Below are 24831 nucleotides of genomic sequence, written 5' to 3'. Positions count from 1 at the left end.
CTATTTATACATCTAGTAATGTTTGGTGTTGGTGCATGGGAACAAATAGTTGACAGGTTTTTGTATTGTGCAAACTCTTCAAAGGAAACAGGGGGAAGTAAAACGATTTCAGGTGAAAATTTACCTGCACACAGTCACTACATAGATTTAAGTACATCTCAAGCAGGTTGGCATAAGCATAGATATTGGGATTGGTCAGGAATGACAAAAGGTAAAGGATATGATGTTAAAGACAACGTTAAGTTTGCCATAAATTGTTACTGGAGTGACACTCAGGGAGAAGGAAACCATACACATCACGTTTCAGGATATACACAAACAACGGGACAAAGTAAAGAATACATGCCACCTTACATGACAGTTTACGCATGGTATAGAGTTCAATGAATGAACTAAATATATTTTATGTCTGTAATTAATTAGGTAATGAAGTAATGGATGAACTGCAGAAATAAATGTTTACGTTAATGTTTACGTTAAGTGACTCAAAGAGTCCGGAGACAAAGTCTCATGTTTTAGGTTATTCAATAATTAATTATTTTTGAAGAACTGAAGGTGTCACCACGTCACCATGTCACCAGGTTAATTAACTTCTCTGAAAAAATGAGACAACATGACATTTTGACAACATCACAGGAGGAAGGCAGTTATGAATTATTTTTGAAGAACTGAAGGTGTCACCACGTCACCATGTCACCAGGTTAATTAACTTCTCTGAAAAAATGAGACAACATGACATTTTGACAACATCACAGGAGGAAGGCAAAAATAAATTCCAATCATACTTTATACTGCCTCATTTACAGGTATTTCATCGTCAGTAAATGAATCCTCATTATCGTTTGGTTCAACCTGTTTATATAATCCTTTCATTTCTTCTTTCAAAACATAACACCATGTTTGTTTACCATCTATTCTTCTCTGTTTCCTATCACATTTATCCTTAATGCTCATTTGGAAATTCTTGTCTTTCATGTCTGATGGTTTGCAGAATAGAGCATTTTTACATGTCATACCTGCACTCAATTCATCATAATGTGTATTTATCCATTCATCTAAAGGATTTGTTGATAATTCAATTAAATCTTGTTTGGCTTCAGTCATCGGTATGATTCGTACATTAAATGATGAAAGGTCGTAATTGATAAAATATGTTAAAAGGTTATCATAAAATTCCTTTGTGCATGAATCCATCAAATTCTTGAAGTAATCAAATTGACCCTTGAATTTACCATTAACCCTTAAAACTACGTATCTTCTGTCTCCAACTTCAATTTTGACAGGGTAGACGTTATTAGTTACGAAAATGAAGTTTGCAACGTTCTGAGCAGTTCTTCTGGGTTGATTCTTTTCATTAATTCTTATCTCATTATCCGTAATAATTGATTTCAAAGCGTTGAAGTTTGCGAGTCTGTCTTCACCTACATTCTTGAGTTCATTAAGTACAAGAAACATTTTATTCTCAACTACTGAGTTGAAATTACCCGTTAGCTCACTTATTTCAGTAATGTTTTTACATGAATAACCAGCGAGAAGTTCAGAAATAATGTCTGTGAATCTGTTTTTACCTGTTCCCTGAAGTCCTTTCAAAATAATTGCTGTTTCATTCTTGATTCCAGGATGTTGAATCATTGATGCAATCCAGCCGAGAAGGTATTTATACACTTCATCGTTATTATCACAAATGGCTTCTTTAATGAAATCCATAAACATCTCAATTTTTGAGTAATCAGGCTTTTCAAGAATGTTGTATTTATAACCCTGAAACATTGAGAAAACATCTGGGGAATCAGATTTAAAGCAAACACCCTTAACGGTTAATGAGGATAATTGATTTAATAGTACGTCCCATGCTGTTATGGTTTTACCTTCTTCTTTAAATAATTTAATCATTTTGAGTGACTCTTTCATGTTTGATTGAAGAACGAATGATATTTGATTCATTTTGTCGTGGATATTATAGTCCTTTTGAATGAAATATTTGTTTCCACAATCTACAAAACGGATTACACGTGATAAATCCTCAATTACTTCAGAACTGTTTTTATACTGATGATTTTCAGCCCTGCGTCTAATATCTGTTATCAAAAACGAGTCATCAAGTTTGATATCAAATGTTATTTTTGGCTTACGTAATAAAGGTAAAACATATTCATCATAATATTCCTTTTGATAAAGTTTTAGAATCTTCACCAAAACAAATGGAGAAGTCATTAAATGTGCATATCTACTACGTGCTTTTTCAAAATTACTTTTTGCATTTTCAGTTAAATTGCAGAAATTATAAACGTTATCGTATGCTTCATTAATTAAATGATTAGGTAACGAATTAATTGCTTGAAACAGTGTGAATAATGTAACTTCTTTTTCTAAATTCATGTTTCCACCATCATTATGTACTTCAAAATCACTAATGCCATCAACTATGCTCTGGGCAAGTTTATCGTCAATGTTTACATCTTTGTTTTCATTCATGATAGTCTTTATTTCTTCGTTCTTCTGTTCAACTCTTACCTTAATATTCAAATCATTTAATATATCATTCACTGTTCTAGTTAATGTTGAATCATAACTTCCACGAATGAATGAGTATGTATTGATTGGTTCTGTTGCATTCTTGCGAACTCTTGAATCAGCCATAACTACTAAAGAACGCTTTGAATCATCCATAGAAGTCATGATATCGATATCATAATCATTGCAGGAATAACATTTAATCATTCTGTTCGAAACTGCATAGAAGAAATTAGTGTTGCAATAAATGTGAAGACCTCCTGAAGCGGTTTTAACGATAACATCTTTATCCGAAAGTTTTGATAAAATATCTTTTCTAACTGTTTCTTTAAGTTCATCATTGTATGATTTATTGATATCAACATCTATAATCGTTAAATTTGAAATTTTATTTACTAATAAAGCCACACCAGTTTTCCTTCCTCTTCCTCCATCATGTTTGAGGTAGTTATGTAAATCAATCTTGTTTTCACCAATTCTTTCGTTGAGGGTTTTAGTTTCTGCCACAACTAATTCCTCAGCTAATGAATCAATAACTTTTTCATCAGAAACGATATAGTTGTTGTTGTTGTTGTTTGTTGCTGTCATTTATATAGGAATAAAAAAATAAAAATAATTTTAAAACTAACTTTATTTTTGGACTGCATCATATTTCCAGGATTGTTGTCAAAATGTCATGTTGTCTCATTTTTTCAGAGAAGTTAATTAACCTGGTGACATGGTGACGTGGCGACACCTTCAGTTCTTCAAAAATAATTCATAACTGCCTTCCTCCTGTGATGTTGTCAAAATGTCATGTTGTCTCATTTTTTCAGAGAAGTTAATTAACCTGGTGACATGGTGACGTGGTGACACCTTCAGTTCTTCAAAAATAATTCATAACTGCCTTCCTCCTGTGATGTTGTCAAAATGTCATGTTGTCTCATTTTTTCAGAGAAGTTAATTAACCTGGTGACATGGTGACGTGGTGACACCTTCAGTTCTTCAAAAATAATTCATAACTGCCTTCCTCCTGTGATGTTGTCAAAATGTCATGTTGTCTCATTTTTTCAGAGAAGTTAATTAACCTGGTGACATGGTGACGTGGTGACACCTTCAGTTCTTCAAAAATAATTAATTATTGAATAACCTAAAACCATTAACGATAAAATAAGTGATAACAAATTTTTATTTTTATCATAAATGGATACCCCACAAGCTCAAAATTTACCACGAATCATAACAAGGGAGGAAACGATAAAAATGATGCGAGAACTTGCTAAAAATAACAAACCACTAAAACTGAGAAAATGTGGTTATGCAGTAATGATGGAAAGAGAGACGTTGTCAAAGAGGAATAAAAATTAAATTTGGATTGAGTTTAAAAATTCATCTTTATTAAATTCATCTCTTCCAATCAATTTATTTATTCTATTAAATTCTTTTATTTTTGCTTCACTCAGTTTAAGGATTGAACGGTAAGTTTCTAATTTTTCGATTATTTCTTTCCTCTCTTTATCGTTTTCAACCCCACCGCATTGCGGCTTCTTTTTGTAATAGCATATTTTTGATTTAATTCTGTTTAGTTTCTTTTTATATTCATCGTCTGGACTCTTGACTGCTTTGTTGTCACTCATTTCTTACGAAATAAAAAAAATTAAATATTATTTAAATATAATGGAGCAATAAAATAAATCGGAATTTCTATTAATTTATTGTCAACTTCAACTAATACATTACCGTTAATATATCTAACAAATTCAGCTATTGTGTCAAATCTTCGTCTTCTTTTTGTCATTGATTTATCAGTTTTTCCATAATCGAGATGAATCAAAACTTTATCCCCTTGTTTAAAATTCATGAGCCCCGAATTAATTTGTTCACGTTTAACATCATTTAACCTTTCCATTTGTTTTCTAATATATTCCCATTCTTTTGAAATATCATTTTTCATTTCCATTGGTTTCATGTTTATAGTTCTATGCCATGTATTATTGTAATAATATACTAACTGCTGTATGATGGAGTCATGATTTCCATCCCAGTATATCTGACCGTTAACCCCTAACGCATCTCTAAGAGTTCTCATTACCGCATCAACTATTTTATTATGAAACGTATATGGAGAGGATGAAAAGAAAAAATTAATTTGTGGGAAATAATGAGTCATAGCTGCCTGAAATCCTTTATCACCATCACCCCTGATATTATCTACTCTTTCATGATCTAGTAAGTATTGAATAGCTCTTCTTGTTTCCTGTTCTGTTTTCCCTTTCACCGGAATGCAATTTAAATATCTAGTGTTAATGTTAATGGCAAATAAATAAGTAACGTTTCCTTTTGAATATTCCAGATGATCGATTTCGTATGAATATGGATATGGAGCAAATGAAGGTCGACTAAATTTTTCCTTTAACGGTTGAATTTTTGGGTCAATTGGTTTATTTAATATCTTGAAATCCTTTTTAAAATCTTTTTGCTTCTTTAATGTTTGAAATGGATATAATAAAGTGAATGATGAAGGATTAACTGAAGGAGGAGGCGGTACTGTCGTTGGAGGTTTTGGTGTTGCAAGTGGTTTAATTTTATCTGCTTTGATTTTGGATGATGAAGTTTTGGATTTCATTCCTTCCTTCATTAATTCTGGATGTATTCTATTCATTTGTTTTAAATATGCTGTATATAAAGGTTTGATATACTTTCCCGCTTCGAGTTTATGTTGAAGGATGAATTCCAAAAGTTGATCTTCATTTAAAAGTCGGGCTGAATATGGTTTAACTAATGAATCATAAATTAAAGCTTGTGCTTCATTTATGGTCTGAAGGACCTGGGTGTTTTGCACCTTTTGTTTTTGCGGCTCATGATTATATAAATTATATAATTCATCAATATCTTCTTCTGTTAATACTTTATTTTTGAAATCTTTCAACTGTTTAAGTTGTGATTTAGTTTTTCCCTTTGAATATTCATTATTTTTAATTTTGTCTTTAATTTCAGAAATTATTTTATTATGATATTTCAAAATTTCATTTTTATAATATGGATAATAATATTCCATATCATCACCCGTTATATAATTATTATGTTTTTGGAGATATGATTTTAATTCATAATAATTAAGAAAATTTTGATTAAGTACTAAATTATCAATTAAAATTTTTAAATCTACGCTATCCATTTATATAAAAATAAAATAAGTGTTTTAAGGGTGCCCACCTCTTTGAATCATAGTATCAAAACCATCATTAACGGTTCCTTTTGTCTCTTCTGTGGCATTTCATTAAAAATAAAATTTTAAATTGTATTAAATAAATGGCATACAACATCCATTTTCACAACATACAGCCTTAGTGTGTGCTCCTGTTAATGCAGTCTTACCAATTGTTAAGCGAGTCATTGACCCGTTTTTAAGTTGTAAATTAATATTCTGACCATCAAATATCAATTTATCATTTATTATATCCAAATAATTTTTGGGTGTTAATTGTTTATTTTGTCGTAAACTAACACCTTTCATTTTTTGTGCAATCTTTTTAAAATCACTTCCATCAATTGAACCGTTGAATGATGTATAACACTTAGGACATAAAGCAACCATGTTATCACCTTGTTTCTCAATTGCTAAACCCAATAACTTCTTCTCATGTGCTTTTTCTTCAGCTTTATTCTTTAATTTAGGTTTAAATTTCTCATCAAAACAGAAGAAATCAAATGGTGCGAATTTGAAAATGTTTTTATCATAAAATTGTTTATCAGTAACAATTGCTTGAAATGCTTGAGTGTTAGGAAGATTTGGGTCGCCAGCGATTGCCCAATAAGATGAATCAGTATCACCTTCAATGAAATGAAAACGATTAAGATTCATGCATTTATACATAAAATCATAAATGAAAACCAAATACCAGTATTTAGCATTATCTAAAGTGAAGAATGCCTCTTGTAAACATGTATCACATCTATAAAATCTATCTTTGAGCATCACTTGATACGTATCCTCTCCTATTTCTCTTATGTTTTTAAACTTATTTGACATACATGCAACGCGTGACTTCTGTGCATTCATTATTTTAGTCTTTGTGTAATTTTGTGTATTCATTGCATCGTAACCATATGATCCATTAAGTGAAATCTTGCAAAATAAACTTTTTCCTTTATTTCCTTCTAATTCAGCCTTTTGTCTTTCGTTCATAAATTCGTTCGCAAATTCATTAAAGCAAGTGTTTTTCGTAAATGTTAAAATTGATTGAATATCATCGATGATAAAATGAAATCTGTCTATTAGATACCAAAGATAATAAGAAGAAAATGGTTGATATTGGTTGTGTGTTGATGCTAACTGAGTTAATTTCCTCTGTTTCTGGTCAACTGGTAGATTGTTTGATTTCATGTAATTATACATAAAACTGCCAATTGTTTTTTCATCTGTGATAATATCTAAGTTTCTTATTATCGGTAAAAAGTTTATGTAATCATTAATGTATTTTTCATCAATGTGACCCTTTACTTCAGCCACGAATAAAGTATTTTTCTTCTTAATTATTCCCAGTGCTTTTGCTTTCTTTGTTGCTGTATCACAAATGATAACACCATTCAATCTTCCCGGCATATACATTTTATGGTCAGTATATTGAATGAAATCATGAGGATTAGATGAAAATGATGAAGGATATAATGAATTAAAGTCAACTCCAACGAAATGAGTCATAATGTTGGTGGTGTCCTCATTTGATACAGTTTTAGTTTCTGGATTATATGAAAGTTTATTAATGTGCGTGATTCCTTTAAGATTAACACGATGTTGAACATTTGATAGACCACCAGTAATTCCATTACGGAGAATGTGATAAGCTTCAACTGAATCTAAAGTCATTGGTAAATTATTTTTTAATGCATAATTTCTTAAATTGATTCTTAAACGTTGAACATCTTCATCTTTATTTGATTTTACGACATTGCAATAACAACACATTAACTGACAATTTTCTTTGGTATGTGGTTTTTCATTATCGATTCTATCCAATGTTGGTTTATTTACATATGTAAACGCTTTACCACACATTTTGCATTTAGATGAAAGGATTAAATCGTGATAGTATTGATAGTCATCCATTGAAACATTGTTTTTAGTATCCCTTTCCGCTTTTTCATCTTGTTTCTTATATGATTCAATTTTATATTTCCAATACTTTTTTGTTAATTCAAAACTTGATTCCACATTTTCTTCTTCTGGATATGTTTCGTTAGGATTGAAGTTCTTATATGCTAACGCGTAACGAATCATTGATGCATTCGATGATAAAGAAAGATTATGAAGCATGTCAATTTTATAAACAAATGTTTCTTCAATAATTTTATCAATTGGGTCAATCATAATTTCAACATCTTTATTGCAATAATGAATAAAATATTCTAATCTATTCTCAAAATTTTTAGCATCATTGAGATATATTTGATAATCTGAATCGGATATTGTTTCTTGTGTTAATGCTGAATAAAATGAATCTTGAGTGAATGGTTCCTTTTTATATAATTCATCTTCGTAATTCTCCCATGTGATGAATTGATAAGGGAAAAAGGATTTAACACGTGATTTATTGTTTCCGAAATCTTGAGTGAATTGGTCTAATGTTCCACCCGCTATATAATTTCTGATGTCAATAAATCTTAATTCATATGGACAGTTTGTTTTCTTTACTATGACTTGCTTAAATTGAGAAGAAGAACCCAGCATTGATTTTATCTTCCATTTTGCAGTATTTAAATCACGAAGAATTAAATTTAAATCAAACTTTCCCGAATTAAAACCAATGATATTCACTTTATTAAATTCTTCATCTAAAAGCTCTTTCATTGCTTCCTTTTGTTTCTCATTTAATGTATTCATTAATTCTTCATAGTGTTCAATATTTGATTTAGCAACTAATGAACAGGTTGAAAATAAAAATTCAATCCAATCAGAGATGAACGAATCACTTGATGTTAAGCAAAAATTCCTCGTAAATGTTTTATCACGGTCTACGACCTCGCCGCTTTGCGGCTTTATTTTGACAGTTGATGATACCATAAATGGTTTTAAGTAAGCGTTCAAAGTTGCACATTCAGAAAGTTGAAGTTCTTCTTTAGTCTCTAATGTTTCGAAGTCAAAAGTAATATAATATCTTGTTGGTTTATAATATTCCTGCAAATTATGTGCTAATAGCCATTGATATATCTTCTGTTTCGTGATATGTGGTGCATATGGTTGTTGTGTGTTTTGCAATTGAACGTCTTGAATTAATCTTCCATTATTTTCTTTACATTTCTCACAATGTTTTAAAAATCTTCTTTGGTTTTTCCTTTCTGGATCATCACGGATAGAATAAACTTCTTCTTTGCAAAAGGGGCAAACTTTATATCCTGTGAGTGCTTCAACGTCTGTAATTCTGTCAGCGTGAAGTTTTCCACATGGACTCTGTGTTAATAAAATATTTACTGTTTCAAATTCTGGATCTATCATTATTGATTCCACTAATGGAAAGTCTACCTTGTTAATGTCTACGTCTTCTGGTTGAGGGTCACAATAATAAAAATCAATATTAACGTTTAACATTCTTGCTAACCTCTCACTTTCTGATGAAATGTCAAATCCTTCATATGCATCTATGGCTTCATTTAAATAACTTCTACGAGTTTTAGGATTAACACCATCAGGAATGTTATAGAAGCGTTTAAATAACCTTCTACCTTCGGCTCTTATTTGATTATCATTCATTTTAGCTGTTCCATTTTTGTTCATTTATGTAAGAATAAAAATTAAAAAATAAATAAGAATAAAGTTTATTTTTTTTTAAAGTCCGAGACTCAGAGAGTCCAGGGCTAAAGTCCATAAAATGAATTAAGAACACATAAATTTTTATCATCTGCGACGTGACGAATACATTTTAATTTACTCAAGAATGCGTACCCTGATACATTAAATCTAATTCCTGTCTTATTTAATTTCACAACTTTGAAAAGGAATGTATGAATAGCTATAAAATGATGAGATGATGTTTTATGGGTTGCTTCCATTTTTTCTGAAATAAATGAATAAATATAATGTTTATAAGTTTTCATATCTTTTATGTTCTTAATAACGAATGGTATAGACCTTTCAACTTCGTCTTCCTTCGGTGCTGTTCTTTCATATGAAACATTATTGGTATCTTCAATAATGAAACCACAATCGCATAAAATTTTATATGTTCCAATTGTTTCTTTTGATATTTTATCTAACAAATCAAAAACTTTATCAACACCTGTACATTTATTTAAATAATAATTTGTGTAAATATCATGGTCTTCTTTCTTAATCGTATTTGTTGCATATGTTACATTTTTCAGTGCTTTTTTGAATTTTTCAGAATCAAGAGGAGGTGAAAGTAATATACATGGATAATCTCCATCGTCAATAAACTGAAGCTTATGTTTATGAATAAATTTTGTGCCTTCTTCTGAAAGTGTTTCGTCAATATCACCATCTAATAAATTTTTAGTAGATTCTGAGACATAATTTTTATATCTTTCTTCATGAGATTTCTGAACTTCTGATTCTGAAGCTGGGATATTCATTAAACCCTCTACTTCATTTTCATTATATTTTTCAACTTCTCTTAATTCCTTAATTTTTTCATCTATTTCATCTCTTATTTTTTCCAGTTTTTCAATTTCATTGTATTCATCATCATCTTTAATCCGTTCTTCATAATATTCAGGGAAAACATCAGGTTCTTTAGGTTTTTCTTCTTCAGATGTGGGATATAAGAAATTTATAACATCATCTTTATTCATTTTTCCATCATAATCTAAATCATTTAATAACTCGGCAAATTTTTGACAATTTCTTAAATAATATTTACTAACTTCATAACACATCTCATCTAATATATCCTTTATTTCCTCGTTTGTGAATCCTAATTTTTTAACGTTGTTAGTTTTGACACTCATTTCATACAAAATAAAAAATAAATTATTCAAAAATGTAAGACATGAATTTTTAAAGTTTATTTTTTTATTTCATTATGGTAGTGAATCTTTCATTCATGAAAATAATTATTTCTAATTTCTTTTACTCTCTCGTATATACTAGATTTAAAGAATTCAGAACTTTTACCATAATCTCCTAAACGTTTTCTTATCCCTAACGTGTGCCAGTTATTATGTGAAACTGAATAAACTTTATCTTTATCTTTACACCTTTCATCACTTCCAATATATTTATATCTCAGTTTTGATTTAGCATTTTCATATTCATTAACGTTTAATAATTCACAGTCTTCCTTTTTAAATAAATGTTTTATGTATTCAGGATTTAATACTCTACGTTTATATGCTCCTAACTTAGTTCTAAAGGTTTTTCTACAAAATTTAGGAATTCCATCCTCTTTAATGTCATCAATGATTTCCATTTCATTATTTTCAATTTCTTCTTCTCGTTTATGAGGTCTTTGATTATGACTCCATTGATTCCATGAAATTAAATATTCTTTATCATTATATTTATACCTCATTAGCTTATTTTGGCTTTCATATTCATTTAATAATTCACAATCTTCATTTTTAAATTGAAGTTTAACCCATTCAGGATTTAAACAATGTTTAATTAATCGCGGAATATCTGACATCATCTATATATAGCTTCTTTTATAAAAGATAAAAAATAAATTATTTTAAAATTAATGTTAATTTTTTAAAATGTGTTTATTTTTTAAAAAATTTTTTATCTTTTTTATTTCATTATGTATGGGTTGAGTGTATAATATTTATTACTAATTTATTTAATAATGTCGCACTTTCTTACAAATTCATGACTTAAAAAACGTAAGAAAAAATTTTATATCATCTATGTATAGAGGCTGGGAAAACATACCTTCATCTATATATAGACGTAACAAAAAAAGTCACACAACCCTTCATATTCTACTACTAATTTCAATACTTTACAAAATTATTTATTTAAGCTATATTCTATTACTCCATTCATGTCTCATGAAGAATTTGTACTTACAATGCATATAATTAATCAAAATAAAGTTGATTCGATCAAAGATTATATTGATTATTTCAACAAAGTTTGGTTGCCGCACTACAATTTAATATCTCAATATAATAATGCAACTGCAATATTCACTAATGATTGCCTCGAGAGTATGCATTCAGAATTTTCTTCGTTAAAACATCCAAACATTTATGAAGCTATTAAGAAGATATCTCAAATCCAATTAGATAAATATAACGCCATCAAAAATAACCAGAAGATCGAGCGCCATATAAAAACCGTTATCACTGATAGCTACAAAAATTATATTCTTGACTGCTTTCAAAAAGAACTTGAGAAAACAATTTTTTCTATCAAACAATACAACGTAAGTGATCTTTCTTTGGCTCAGAACGAGATTTCTCCATATGGTTCCATAGAATCGAGTTCATTGTTCGAAAATATTCCAGTTCATGATGCAGATATACTCAAATCGATCGATCTAACAGATAAAGATACAATTATCACTAAGTTTATTAATGAAAAAAGAAAAAATTATGGCATTATTTAATGAAACATTAAATCATCCAGATTTTAATTCATCCACTCCAATTCAAACTAATTTTGAGCAAGCCGATACAAATCAAGGTTCAGATGCTCCAATTCGCTCCGAAAATTCAAATATTGCAGACTCTACAGATTTAGAACCAGAAAATCAAAACCATCCTTCTACAAATCAAATGTCTAGTAATCTAGAACATAAGCTGGACCTTCTTGATCATATTGAAAAACAATTATCGAAAATGCGCTCGTTATTGGGAATTCTTCCTACTACAAATGCTATTCTTGGGCCGTCAAAACAAGTTTCAGTTAATAGCAAGCAAAATTCTGAAAAAATAAGAAAAAATCTTCCATAACAACAAATCAAACAATAAAAACAAAATTCATCCGACAATCCTCCTAAACGTAAAGCTCCTATTTCGGAAAGGATTCTCAGCGATAATAACTTATATTTTCAAGTTCATCGAAAGAGATCGAAAAGCAAACGTTCCACATCTACAGAGAAAAAAGAATTGATATATGAAGTCTAATTCCTTTTATAACTACTATATTTTTATTCTTATGACTAAAAATAATATATTATTTAACAATTTTCATTTTTTTCTTTTAACAATTTCGTTTATTTCCATTTATTGTTAAATGATTTTTAGCATACACCTTTCTTTGTTCATCTTCTAAATACAATTTATTTTTTCTTAGATATAATTCTATTCATTCAATTCGATCGTCATTTTTCAGTACATGATCGTAATTTTCAATTATTGATCGCGATTTTACTTCAGAATTTGTTCGCAATATTGCTTATCAAAAATATATCTCTATTCTCTCATTTCTGTTTAGTCAATATCATTACACTCCTATTGTCTAATAATGCTATTAATTTTCTTAAAAAAAAAAAAATCAACTTTTAAAAACAGAAACTTAACATCCTTAGGTCAATGGATTTTGATGTGAGATACATTTAATCTGTTTTTCTTTTTTTATTTTAAATAATTGAATATTTATAGTTGTTATGGGTCTTACATCATGTAAAACGAATTTTCTTAAAGTAAATTTACTTTTGCTTCAATCTTTCTTACATATTTATTAAAAAAAATTATCCAAAAAAAGATGTTTTAGAATGAAAAAAAAATAGAAAAATCTTCATTTATAGTCTTTCTTGAATGTATACGTTTTGATTTTTTTCTTTTTTAAAAAATTCAATTTCTAGAAAAATCGAGAAAAAATCATTTTCTTCTATTTTTAGGACGCCATACCCATTGAAATCTCCTCTCAGGACGCCATAAACTATTCAATTATGGTGTAAACTTCTCAAAAATTGAATAGTTTACATCAGGACGCCTTAGGACGCCAACCCTTTACGCGCCCCATCATTTTATTACATAAACTTTCTTTTAATATCAATAATTATTTTACGGCATTCACTTTATTTTAATATCAATCATCGTTCTATTTGATTCTCTTTCTTTTAATATCAATAATTATTTTATGACATTCACTTTATTTTAATATCAATCATCGTTTTATTTGATTCTCTTACTTTTAATATCAATCATCGTTTTATAGAATTCACTTTCTTTTAATATCAATCATTGTTTTATAACATTCTCTTTCTTTTAATATCAATCATTGTTTTATTACATTCTCTTTCTTTTAATATCAATCATCGTTTTATTTGATTCTCTTACTTTTAATATCAATCATCGTTTTATAGAATTCTCATTCTTTTAAAATCAATCATCGTTTTATTTGATTCACTTTCTTTTAATATCAATCATCATTTTATGACATTCTCATTCTTTTAATATCAATCATCATTTTATGACATTCTCTTTCTTTTAATATCAATCATCGTTTTATGAAGTTCTTTTTATATTAACGAATGTCCACTTAGCATTGCAATTAAACAAAATGCACACGAAATTATCAAATTATTAATTGAACATGGAGCAGATATCAATATTAAACTTATTAACTTTCTTTTAATATCAATCATCGTTTTATAGAATTCACTTTCTTTTAATATCAATCATTGTTTTATAACATTCTCTTTCTTTTAATATCAATCATTGTTTTATTACATTCTCTTTCTTTTAATATCAATCATCGTTTTATTTGATTCTCTTACTTTTAATATCAATCATCGTTTTATAGAATTCTCATTCTTTTAAAATCAATCATCGTTTTATTTGATTCACTTTCTTTTAATATCAATCATCATTTTATGACATTCTCATTCTTTTAATATCAATCATCATTTTATGACATTCTCTTTCTTTTAATATCAATCATCGTTTTATGAAGTTCTTTTTATATTAACGAATGTCCACTTAGCATTGCAATTAAACAAAATGCACACGAAATTATCAAATTATTAATTGAACATGGAGCAGATATCAATATTAAACTTATTAACTTTCTTTTAATATCAATCATCGTTTTATAGAATTCACTTTCTTTTAATATCAATCATCGTTTTATTACATTCCCTTTCTTTTAATATCAATCATCGTTTTATAGAATTCTCATTCTTTTAAAATCAATCATCGTTTTATTTGATTCACTTTCTTTTAATATCGATAATTGTTTTATGAAATTCTCTTTCTTTTAATATCAACCATCGTTTTATAGAATTCTCTTTCTTTTAATATCAATCATCGTTTTATGAAGTTCTTTTTATATTAACGAATGTCTACTTAGCATTGCAATTAAACAAAATGCACACGAAATTTTCAAATTATTAATTGAGCACGGTGCTTCAAAATAGTTTGACCATAACACTTTCTAACATCCATGATTAAATAAAATCAATTTATGCAATAAAATTATTTCCAAAGAGTTTTTCATTTATAAAAATCTTTTATATATTACTTTTTATAAACATTATTTATCATTGGTTAACAAAACATAATAATCATGAATTGGTAACCAAAATCAATCTAAACATGAGTTCATCTCATGTATCCAATATAGTTTTCTTCAATTCGAAGACAATTTTCTGGTCTTTCACTGATTTTCAACAAGAAAGGTCCAACATTCGGTAATTCGAAGTCTCCGAAGGCCACTTAGAATTCATTGGCTGCAATTGTCGTCACGCACTTTATCAAATTCGCCCATTCGCCTTCAGAATCAGAATCCCAGTAAGAAAGTGCCAAAGACAAAGTTCTTCCGCTGAATACGTCAGCAATCTCATCGTGAGTGACAACATAAGGCATCTTTGAAATTTGGAGGCCAAATTCGACTGGATAACCTGACATAATCTTCATGTAGCCTCTGACAATCAAATGCATGTCAGTGCCACAATCTGCGCACGAATGCTTCTTAGTAAAGCCTGTTCCTCTGATTGATAAAATCATTGGAAGTTTGAGGCAGTCTTCGATGATATCTTCTGAATAATTAAATCCTGGTGTACAGTTCACCTTTCTTTACAACCCTTCCCTGGCCAATTATTGAGCCGTTTCCGATAACTGCGCCTTCTTGGATAGAATAACCATCTATTAAGGTGATATTGGAACAGATGACAGCATTATCATGTATAGTTATGCCTATTCAGATGCGAATTGGACTATCAATTTTCGGCGGCTGGATCAACAATGACTCAGCTTGAAACATATGCATTTTCGGTCAAAATGCTATTATCTAAGGCAATTGCGCAGTGCTAAGCAAAGTATTATTTTGAAGTTGAGCTGTTGGCGAAAACATTGCTTCTAGGCTGAAAAACAACATTCTCATGCTTGTCTTATATTAAAAATCAATGCTATTATAAAAGGCATCTTGTGTTTATTATGAAATTATAGTGAAATTATTCCCATTCTTTGCTCGTTTTCATTGGAAATTGTCAATCAATTAATCGTTAATAGAGTTCTGTTAATGCATCCTAGAAACCTCATCTGAGGTAGCGAAGAAGGAATTATCTCAATATATTGCCTTAAAATTTCGCAAACTTGAATTTTTTTCTCGAAAATTTGTCACTTTTTATAGGATAACGTACATTGATGCAAGATAGTTCATACTTAAGAGTTGTTCCAGATGCAATTACGTTTCGGGATCTCAAACAAGGAGAATCCGATACTGTTGAAGTTTGGGCAACAAATATTGGCAGATCTCCCATTGGAATTAGATTTTCAATTCCACCGGGTTCTCCATTTGACTTAATACAAACTCAATCAGTTATTACACCTCCTGGACTTGAAGCAAAGGCATCAATTAAGTATACAGCAAAAGATTTACAAGCATATTCATCTGAATTAACAATTAGCTGTTCAAAGTCGAGAATAACAATACCTATTACAGTTTCACCACCATGTCCTCGTATTACATCCGATGTACAAAATTTAAAGCTCGGAACTATTGGCGTTAATCTTCCGTATAAATTTGCGATTTCGTTAACTAACATTGGTGTCAAAGAAGGACCATTTTCACTTAAGAGTGAGTTTGACTCGATAGAATTTTTACCGCAAAATGGCGTAATTCTACCTAGTAAATATCAAGAAATATCAGTAACGGTAAAACCTCAACAAGCAGGCGATTTCAATTTCCAAATCGATGTAGATTTCAATGGAGAATCGGAACCTATACAACCTATCAAAGTAAGTGGAACAGCCGTTCCTCATTCGCTTGCATTATACATAAACGACAAAGAAGTCAAAGAATTAGATTTCGGAACAATCTTTTACGGACAGAAACGTATAATAACCGCTACAATTGTCAACAATGGACCTGCAAAAAGATCATTTGTTGTTCTTGGTTCAAGAGAAGATGCAGCAGCCACAGGATCAACAACATCTAATGAAGAAGATCCTATTGATCAAATATTTTCGGTTATGCCTTCAGAAGGAATGCTTGAACCGCATGGAAAAATGAATGTTAACTTTTCTTTTGCACCACCAAGTCCGAAGACACCAATTATCGATGATATAGATCAGTTATTTACAGCTTATAATACAATTGAAGTTGTTGAAACAGCACAACATATTGAAATTCAATTAAGTGGAAAAGGAGTTCATTCTTTTGTCCAATTATCATCATACGACTTCATGTTTGAGAAGTGTGAACGTAATGTTAAGCAGGAAAGAGAATTAAAGATAACAAATAATTCAAGATTTTTGCCGTTGAGTTATAAAGTCAATCCGATAGCACAATATCGATTTAAACCACCTTCTGGTACTATTGATCCTCATTCCTCTAAAGTTGTTAAAATTATTTTCTTCCCGAAGAATTATGGAGAATTTAATTTGACAACTATTGTAAATTTAGGTGAAGGATTGATCAAAAAGGTTATAAATCTTAATGCTGTTTGTGGACAGATCACAGATCATCCTTTCCGAAGAGTTCCGCAATATGAAACTAATGAAATAGCAAATTACAACGCTTACCATCCAGATACAAGATTTTCTGATGGCATTGAGGGCCTCAGGAGAACAAAGAAGCTCAGAGAAACATTTGACGGCTACATTACTGATTATGCGAGAAAAAGAGAAGTTAAAACAGCAATGCAACAGTCAAGAACCAAACTACGTAACCAAGCAATATCATATTTGCAGTCAACACAAGGTACTTACACTCAAGAAGATATTGATGAGTATTTACAGACACAAAAGAGAGCTCAAACAGCAATGAACAGCATTGGCCTTGATATGGATCCATATGAAGACTTAAGTCCTCCAGATCCAAAGATCAGAAACACTCCTCTTCCTTCAGAATTTAATGATCCTCTCAAAAGTATTTACGATACACAGAATACAGATGCTGCAAGTGCAATTATGAGGGCAAAGAAAGTCCAAATGGACGATAACGTCCTTATTAAGAAGAAATTCAAATCTAAACCAACAACTCCAGCCGAAATTAATGAATGCAGCAGGCCATTAACACCAGCTCAGCAATTAATGGTTGTTGCTTCCCATCAAAATATGAATTTCGGACAAGTTTCTGTTCATTCAAATATTGCAAAATCATTTACAATCACAAACAACCTCCAACAGCATATTTTAGTAACTATTAACTATGAACATGAAGAATTATCCAAGAGTACGCCATCTTCTCAGATAGTTCTTCCAAAACAAACTGCTGGATTTGATATCCGCTTTTCAAGTCCAAACCAACAGAATTTCTCCAAGACAATCCAATACAGTATCAATCACCATCACACTTACTCCCTTAATATCACTGCAAAAGTCGTTCCCATTGACTTACAATTATCTCGTAATTTAATTGAGTTCAGATTCTCACCGGACTCTATCACGCCATTCATCAAAGAGTTCGTGATCATCCAGAACAAGTCAAATGCCGAAGCTTCTTACATGTGGACAGGCATGTCTTCTGTTTTTTCACTCAGCCAATCGAGTGGAACGATAGAACATCTGAAATCTCACAATATAGAAATCACTTATACTCCTACAACAAATGCACACGATGAGACGACATTGCTGCTTAATGTTACAGGCGGCTCAAGTCGTTCATTGAAGTGCATTGGTGATATTGGAGTTCCGAAATGTTCATTGAACAAGAAATTTGTGAATTTCGGATTGATTCCTATCGGTATACAGAAGACACAATCAATTAAGATCAAGAATACAGGCGATGACGATGCAATTTATACTATTAGTTATACGAATGTCAATGAATTGCAAGTTATTCCTCAAAATGGTCGAATTGCAGCTCACGAAAGTCAAACATTCCAATTGAGTTTCAAGAGTTTGCATGCAAATCCATTCGATATTCCTGTTGTTGTTTCTATTGCCGGTTCCAATCCATTATCTTTCAATGTAATGGGACAATCTGAATTACCAAGTGTTCAATTATTAAATAGTGAATTTGAATTCGGCCGATTATTTGTTGGTTCATCAAGTTCAATTGAAGGATGTATCCAGAACACAGGTAACATTCCAGCAATATTGTTCTTAGATCTTTCTAATCATCCTGATTTCAGAATAGAATTCTCTACAGAACTCGCTAACGAAAGTGGTGGAGAAAACAAGAATTCTATCGCTTTAGTTTCAAATCCTGTTTTCGTTACTAAAAGCGAACAACAAGGTTTGATGTCTAGAGCAGGCTCACAAGTCAGTTTTGCTGAAACAGCAACTGATGAAACAACAGTTGATGATGCAGCAAATGGTCCAGGATTGGTCTACAAGTTCTATTTGGTTGAAGGAACACAAATTAAATTTAATTTAGTTTTCCAACCAACAGAACCAATGGAACATTCCTTTGAATTACCATTTACAATGATGAATGTAATTTCCGCATCATCATTCCATTTGCAGCCAATCGTTTCTGCTGAATCAATTAAAGCTCCTTTGACAATTGCTACTCCTTCAATTGATTTCGGTGTTGCATCAATATTTAATCCACAAAATCCACATTGTCGACCAATTGTCAGACAAATTAACTTCAATAATGAAGTCAATCAGAATTTGCCATGGCGAATTGATACTGATAAAATCAAAAAGGATAATCCAGTGTTCACTATCGAGCCAAGTTCAGGTATAATGATTCCAAACCAAACAGCAACAATTCATGTTAGTTTCATGGCAAGAGAAGCACAACCTTATATCGTCAGAATTCCTGTTTTCGTTAAAACTGACAAAGATAAAGAAGAATCAATTGTTGGAGAAATCCAATTAAGTGGTGTTGGAACATTGAAACTCTTCAGTTTATCCCAAAATAATGTTGTTCTTCCGGTTGTTCCTTTAGGTGTTAAATCACAACAAACAATTAATTTAATTAATGACGCATTCATTGAATCAACTCTTAAAGTTGAATATTCGGCAAGTGAATCCAATTTCCCTGTAAAAATCAATTTCCCAGAAGGAAATCAGATACAACACACTCAACTTTCAATTCCAATTGTTGTCACTTTTCAATCAAATAAACCAATGTCATTTTCCACGATGATTGCGATTGTCGACAACAATGGAAATGCAGCAACATTCTCTGTATACTGCACAACAGATAATTCTTTGTTTACTTTATATCCATTCTTTAGAGGTAATGAAGTAAACATCAAATCTTCGAAAGGATCTCCAATTTCTGTTGACACAAAAGTTTGTACAAAAGTTTCTGATTTATGTGGTCGCTTTATTTCCTCAACAGATATTCTTAAATTACTAGATCCGAATGAGAAATGGGAATCAGCAATGGACAAGAAGATGGTCAATTTCATGCAGAGATACATGAACGCTTTGTTACTTGGAACTCAATTATCTGATTTTCCAAATGATTTCCTTAGAAATGATTGTCAATTGATTTTGGAATTGATTTTCAACATTTCAGGAGGAAGAAGACCAAATGTTGATAACTCTGATAAAGAGAAACCAAAAGATTCAATGCAAAAACACTTGGATCAAATCAAAAGAATTTTACATTTCGTTCAATCAATGGGTTGTTTGATTTCTAATGTAAGACCAGAATTTTTGTTGCCAAGAACAGAATTCTTGTCTTTCATGAGAAACAAATTCACCAAACAATTATTGGGCATTGATTATTTCAATGCTCCTGATATTAGTTCGTTTGATCAGAATGTTATCGCTGAATTTACAGCATCGAAATCATTCTCAAACTCAATCATGCAGCACATGAAAGCAGCAGAACAACTCTACATGGAGTTAACTAAGGAAAGTCTTATGATTATATTATTACAATTATTTAAGATTTTCGTTTTAGGAAAAATTGATGTAGAACGTCTTAATCAGAGTCCTGGTGTTGCAGATGCCACAAAATCAATATCAAACATCGCTGCAAGATTCACAAAAATGGAAGATGTTGTTTCCGAAATTTGCCGACCAAACAAAAACTGCCAATCATCACCAGTTTTCTCAACAGCAGAATGTGTCTTGTTAAAATGGGTATCAATACACACCTGCAACCAATACAATGACCTCCTTAAATCAGTGAATTCCTTCAATTCATTGAATAATTCCATTGCTTATTTGGCTCTTTTGAAAGCACACACGACAATTTTGAAAATGCCATTACCTGAAGTTGTCCAAGACAATCAAATGATGAATGAATATGCTATTAATTTCACATCATCCCTTAAAGAACTGAAACTTGCTTTCTGTCCAACAGCTGATGAAATTTCAGGCGGATCTCCTCAGATGCTTGCAATTATCACAGCTTATTTGTTTGAAACACTTCCAAGATACATTTCAACAACAACTATTGAGTATCAGACGACGATTCACAAGACAATTACTAAGTCTATCAATATACAGAACCCATCCAAAGCAGAGATAACTTACAGAGCTAAATTGGAAGGTTCTCATAATTACACGATGCAAAATGATTCAATAACAATTGCTCCCGGTCAAAATTGTGATTTCAATGTAACATTCTCTGCAAGAACAATGAAACCACAAGCAGGAAGATTAATATTGAGTCCACAAAGACCAAGAGTTCTTCAAAATGATTCAACAGAGAGTTCTGCTGCAACAAGTCGTTTGTCACAAGAAGCAAGAATGCCTTCATTCTCTGCTCCTATTGTTGTTGATTTAATTTCTGATGTAACAATCACTTCACCTGACTTTTCACAAACATTTGAAGGCCAAATTTATCAGAATACTCCAATCGCTTTACCTGTTAAGAACTACATTGGTTGCAGATCAAGAGTAAAGATCTTTTCAAGAGTTTTCATGATCGCAGATGAAAATGGAAAACCATTACCTGCAATGAGACAGATTTCTCAACAAATAAATGATATGATCAATGATCCAAATGCTGTAATTGATGATGACTTGAATTCTGCTAAATCAACAGCCAAAACAGATAAAAGTAATCAATTCAATTCATTACTTAAACAGCATCAAATTTTCTCTTTCAATCAAACAGAAATCGATTTTCCAATGGAGAATTCGAAAGCTCAATTAGACTTAGAGTTCATTCCTATTGCTCTAGGAACATATAGATGCATTCTTTTGTTCCAAGACAACAACAATGGAGAGTTTGTCATAGAAGTCATTGGAAAAGCATTACTTCCTCAACCTGTTGAAGCTTGCCAGAACAAATTCAAATGTGAAGCGAATAAGAAAGTCTCTTACAATTTATCTATTGATACAATGAATGTTGGATTGATAAGAGCTTTAGCTTATTCATCTGAGAAATCACAGAACAGTTCTTTGTATTGTTCAGAAAGAAAATTCAAGGAACTCGTTCAAAGAAGACAACATGAATACGAATCCGTTTACAAACAATGGTTTTCAAGTAATGTTTTTACTGTTGTCAACAGTGCAACCCAGTATTTCGATATCGCAAATGAAGTTACTGTAAACAAAACTAACTTTGGAGAAAGTACAAAAGGAAATCATCCAAATGTTTTGCCAATAACTTTCAAACCAGTAAAAGCTGGTCAGTATCCTCTTCATTTGGTTTTGAACTCGAAATACGATATCAGATGCTTCGTAATTAATGCTGTTGGTTTGGCAGCAACGAAAGAATTATCAATAGAATTCGCAACAGTTGCAGGAAGATCTGTTAAACAAGATGTTCCATTTACAAATCCAAGTGATGAAACATGGAACTTCAAGTTTGTTATAATGGGTGATTCTTCATTCAATGTTCCTCAGAGATTGTCAGTTAAACCGAACCAAACTGGAATTATTTCAATCAACTTCAATCCAGGAAAAATCGGTCAATACGCTGCAGAATTACAAGCAACGAACACAACGAAAGAATCAACAGTTATTTACAAACTTACAGGTAATGTTGAAGAACCTCCTGCAGAAAGAAAGATTTCTATTAGTTGCCAGGCCAGACAAAGATATACAGAGAAAGTTGACATCAAACCTTTCATAAGAAATGGAAATCTTCATGTTACAACAACAGTTCCAATTATTACATTTAATTCAGACATTTTGATGGAAAATGGATCACCTAAAGAACCATGGACATTCACAGTTTTGGCACCAAGAAGTGGTGTTTCCGCTGGAACATTGACATTTACTGATCCTATCTCAGGAAATTATATTTGGTACATTGTTGAAATCCAAGTTTCTTCTCCTTCTCCTGAACAAACAATCAAAGTTACAACATTGGCAAGAAAGACAGAAACAATCAAGATTCCAATACAAAACACTAAGAAAGTTGAAGCTTATTTCAGTGTTGTCTTGAGTGATGATGATTTATTCGGAGACACAGAATTCAAAGTTCCTCCACAGTCAACAGCAAATTACGAGTTGATTGTTTCACCTCTTAAAGCGATGGCAAGAAATTCATCTGTTTACTTCTATTCTGATGACGATGGAGAATTTTGGTACGCGATAAAGATCATTGCAACTGATTCTCCAACAGAATCAATTGCTCCATTAACAAGTCCGATTGGAAAACACGCAAGTACTTATATTTTGTTGGAAAATCCTTTGTCGAAATCGACATCTTTCAGATACGAAAACTCAAATCCAACAGCATTCCACGTAATGGCGAAGAGATTAATAAATCTTTTACCATTAGAAAAGAAGAGAATCGAAGTCAGATATATTCCAACAACATTAGGAGTCAAAGAAACAACAGAAATCTCATTCCACGGAACAGAATCTGGAGATTACACTTATACATTATCAGGTACAGGAAAACCACCACAACCTTTGAGTCCGATCATTGTCAATGGAGCAATGAATCAGCCATCCAGTGCTTTAGTTTTGTTTACAAATCCATTCCCTTATCCAGCGAGATTCCAGATGAGTTTGGCCAGCGAAAACGAAGGTGAAATCTTCAAATTCTTGCTGAAGAAGAAGAATTTCCAGTTGTCTTCTTTCGGTGAAGAATTCCAGATTCCTTTCACTTTCAATCCATCTCAATTAGGACAATTCTCTGCCCACATAATTGTTGCTTACACAGGACCAGCACGTGGACAAATACAAGAAGGAGAATTACCAACAATCAGATGGATATTCTCTGTAATTGGAAACTCTGTAAGTGTTAATAACACTGAACTTAAACACATGAAATGCAGAGCAATGGAAATCGAAAATGCAGAGATGACATTCACTTTAGTTGGAGAAACTGAAATGTTTGAAGCTTCAGAATACAGTTTGACATTAAATCTTCCTCCTGAAAGCGATTTCTTAAGATTTAATGTCGACATGAAGCCAAATGAAGTCCACAAGAACGCATCATGCACCGAACTTATTGTCGGCATCAAGTTCTCACCACAAAGACCAGTAACAGCTCGTGGTCGCATAATAATCAAGAATCCTTTGGCTCAAGAATGGAGTTTCGACATCCAATTCACAGCAGAAAGAGGAAAACCAACAGCAACAATATCAATTGAAGCTCCTATCAATAAGACAGGAACAGCAAATGTTGTTATTCCTGCAGCATTCAGAGCACAAACACCATTCCATTCTTACATGGTCCAAGGAAGTGCATGTGAATTCACTTTGACAGCAGACCACGGATATATTGAAGCAGGTGTTGGAGACCATACAGACATGCCATTCCAAATCATATTCGCACCAAAGATGTACGGAAAAGTCCTTCAGGGTTTACTTGTAGTTGATACTATTGATTCACAATACATCTTCGAAGTTGTAGGTAAAACTCCTGAATACGTTCCTCCTGTTATTAAATCTGGAAGTAGATTGGGAGAAATTAAACCAGAAGAGGAAGAAGCAATTAGAGCAAAGACAGCATTGAGAGCAAAGAAGAAACCAAACTATATAAGAGAGAATATCGAAGCTGCTAAGCATGCAAAAATTGTTTCACCACATACACCAAATCTCAAATTATCTTTCAAATAATTTTTTTATATGTTTTTTATTTTTTATTTTGTTATAGTATTTTGATTTAAA

The 24831-nt window shown here is 31.3% G+C and overlaps 5 protein-coding genes across 5 annotated transcripts, besides 2 other annotated features; 2 read left to right on the top strand and 3 right to left on the bottom strand.

The window, feature by feature from the left end:
* Window positions 1-10495: part of a mobile genetic element that runs on past the window's edge.
* TVAGG3_0750390 (phage tail repeat-like family) lies at window positions 19-387 on the top strand (the record flags this gene model as incomplete). Its single annotated transcript, XM_051245218.1, has 1 exon — window positions 19-387. One exon carries the CDS (start codon window positions 19-21, stop codon window positions 385-387), a length of 369 nt encoding a protein of 122 aa, XP_051091805.1.
* On the bottom strand, window positions 3858-4130 carry TVAGG3_0750380 (uncharacterized protein; the record flags this gene model as incomplete). The annotated part of the gene is made up of 1 exon (XM_051245217.1): window positions 3858-4130. The coding sequence occupies one exon, from the start codon at window positions 4128-4130 to the stop codon at window positions 3858-3860; it is 273 nt and encodes a 90-aa protein (XP_051091804.1).
* TVAGG3_0750370 (DNA/RNA polymerases family) lies at window positions 6459-7810 on the bottom strand (the record flags this gene model as incomplete). Its single annotated transcript, XM_051245216.1, has 1 exon — window positions 6459-7810. A coding segment is annotated over one exon (1352 nt), but the record flags the coding sequence as incomplete, so codon positions are not given.
* A 943-nt stretch (window positions 10496-11438) lies between the features above and the next one.
* Window positions 11439-13417: a mobile genetic element.
* Window positions 13418-15011: 1594 nt separating this feature from the next.
* On the bottom strand, window positions 15012-15999 carry TVAGG3_0750340 (uncharacterized protein; the record flags this gene model as incomplete). Its single annotated transcript, XM_001301860.1, has 1 exon — window positions 15115-15405. The coding sequence occupies one exon, from the start codon at window positions 15403-15405 to the stop codon at window positions 15115-15117; it is 291 nt and encodes a 96-aa protein (XP_001301861.1).
* A 45-nt stretch (window positions 16000-16044) lies between these two features.
* Window positions 16045-24782, top strand: TVAGG3_0750330 (cilia- and flagella-associated protein 47 family; the record flags this gene model as incomplete). Its single annotated transcript, XM_001301859.1, has 1 exon — window positions 16045-24780. The coding sequence occupies one exon, from the start codon at window positions 16045-16047 to the stop codon at window positions 24778-24780; it is 8736 nt and encodes a 2911-aa protein (XP_001301860.1).
* Window positions 24783-24831: the final 49 nt, after the last annotated feature.

The sequence above is a fragment of the Trichomonas vaginalis genome, chromosome III, assembly GCF_026262505.1.
Source record: "Trichomonas vaginalis G3 chromosome III, whole genome shotgun sequence".
Lineage (NCBI taxonomy): Eukaryota > Parabasalia > Trichomonadida > Trichomonadidae > Trichomonas > Trichomonas vaginalis.
Note: the sequence above shows the minus strand (reverse complement) of the source record. Positions and strands in the feature narration are given on the sequence as shown.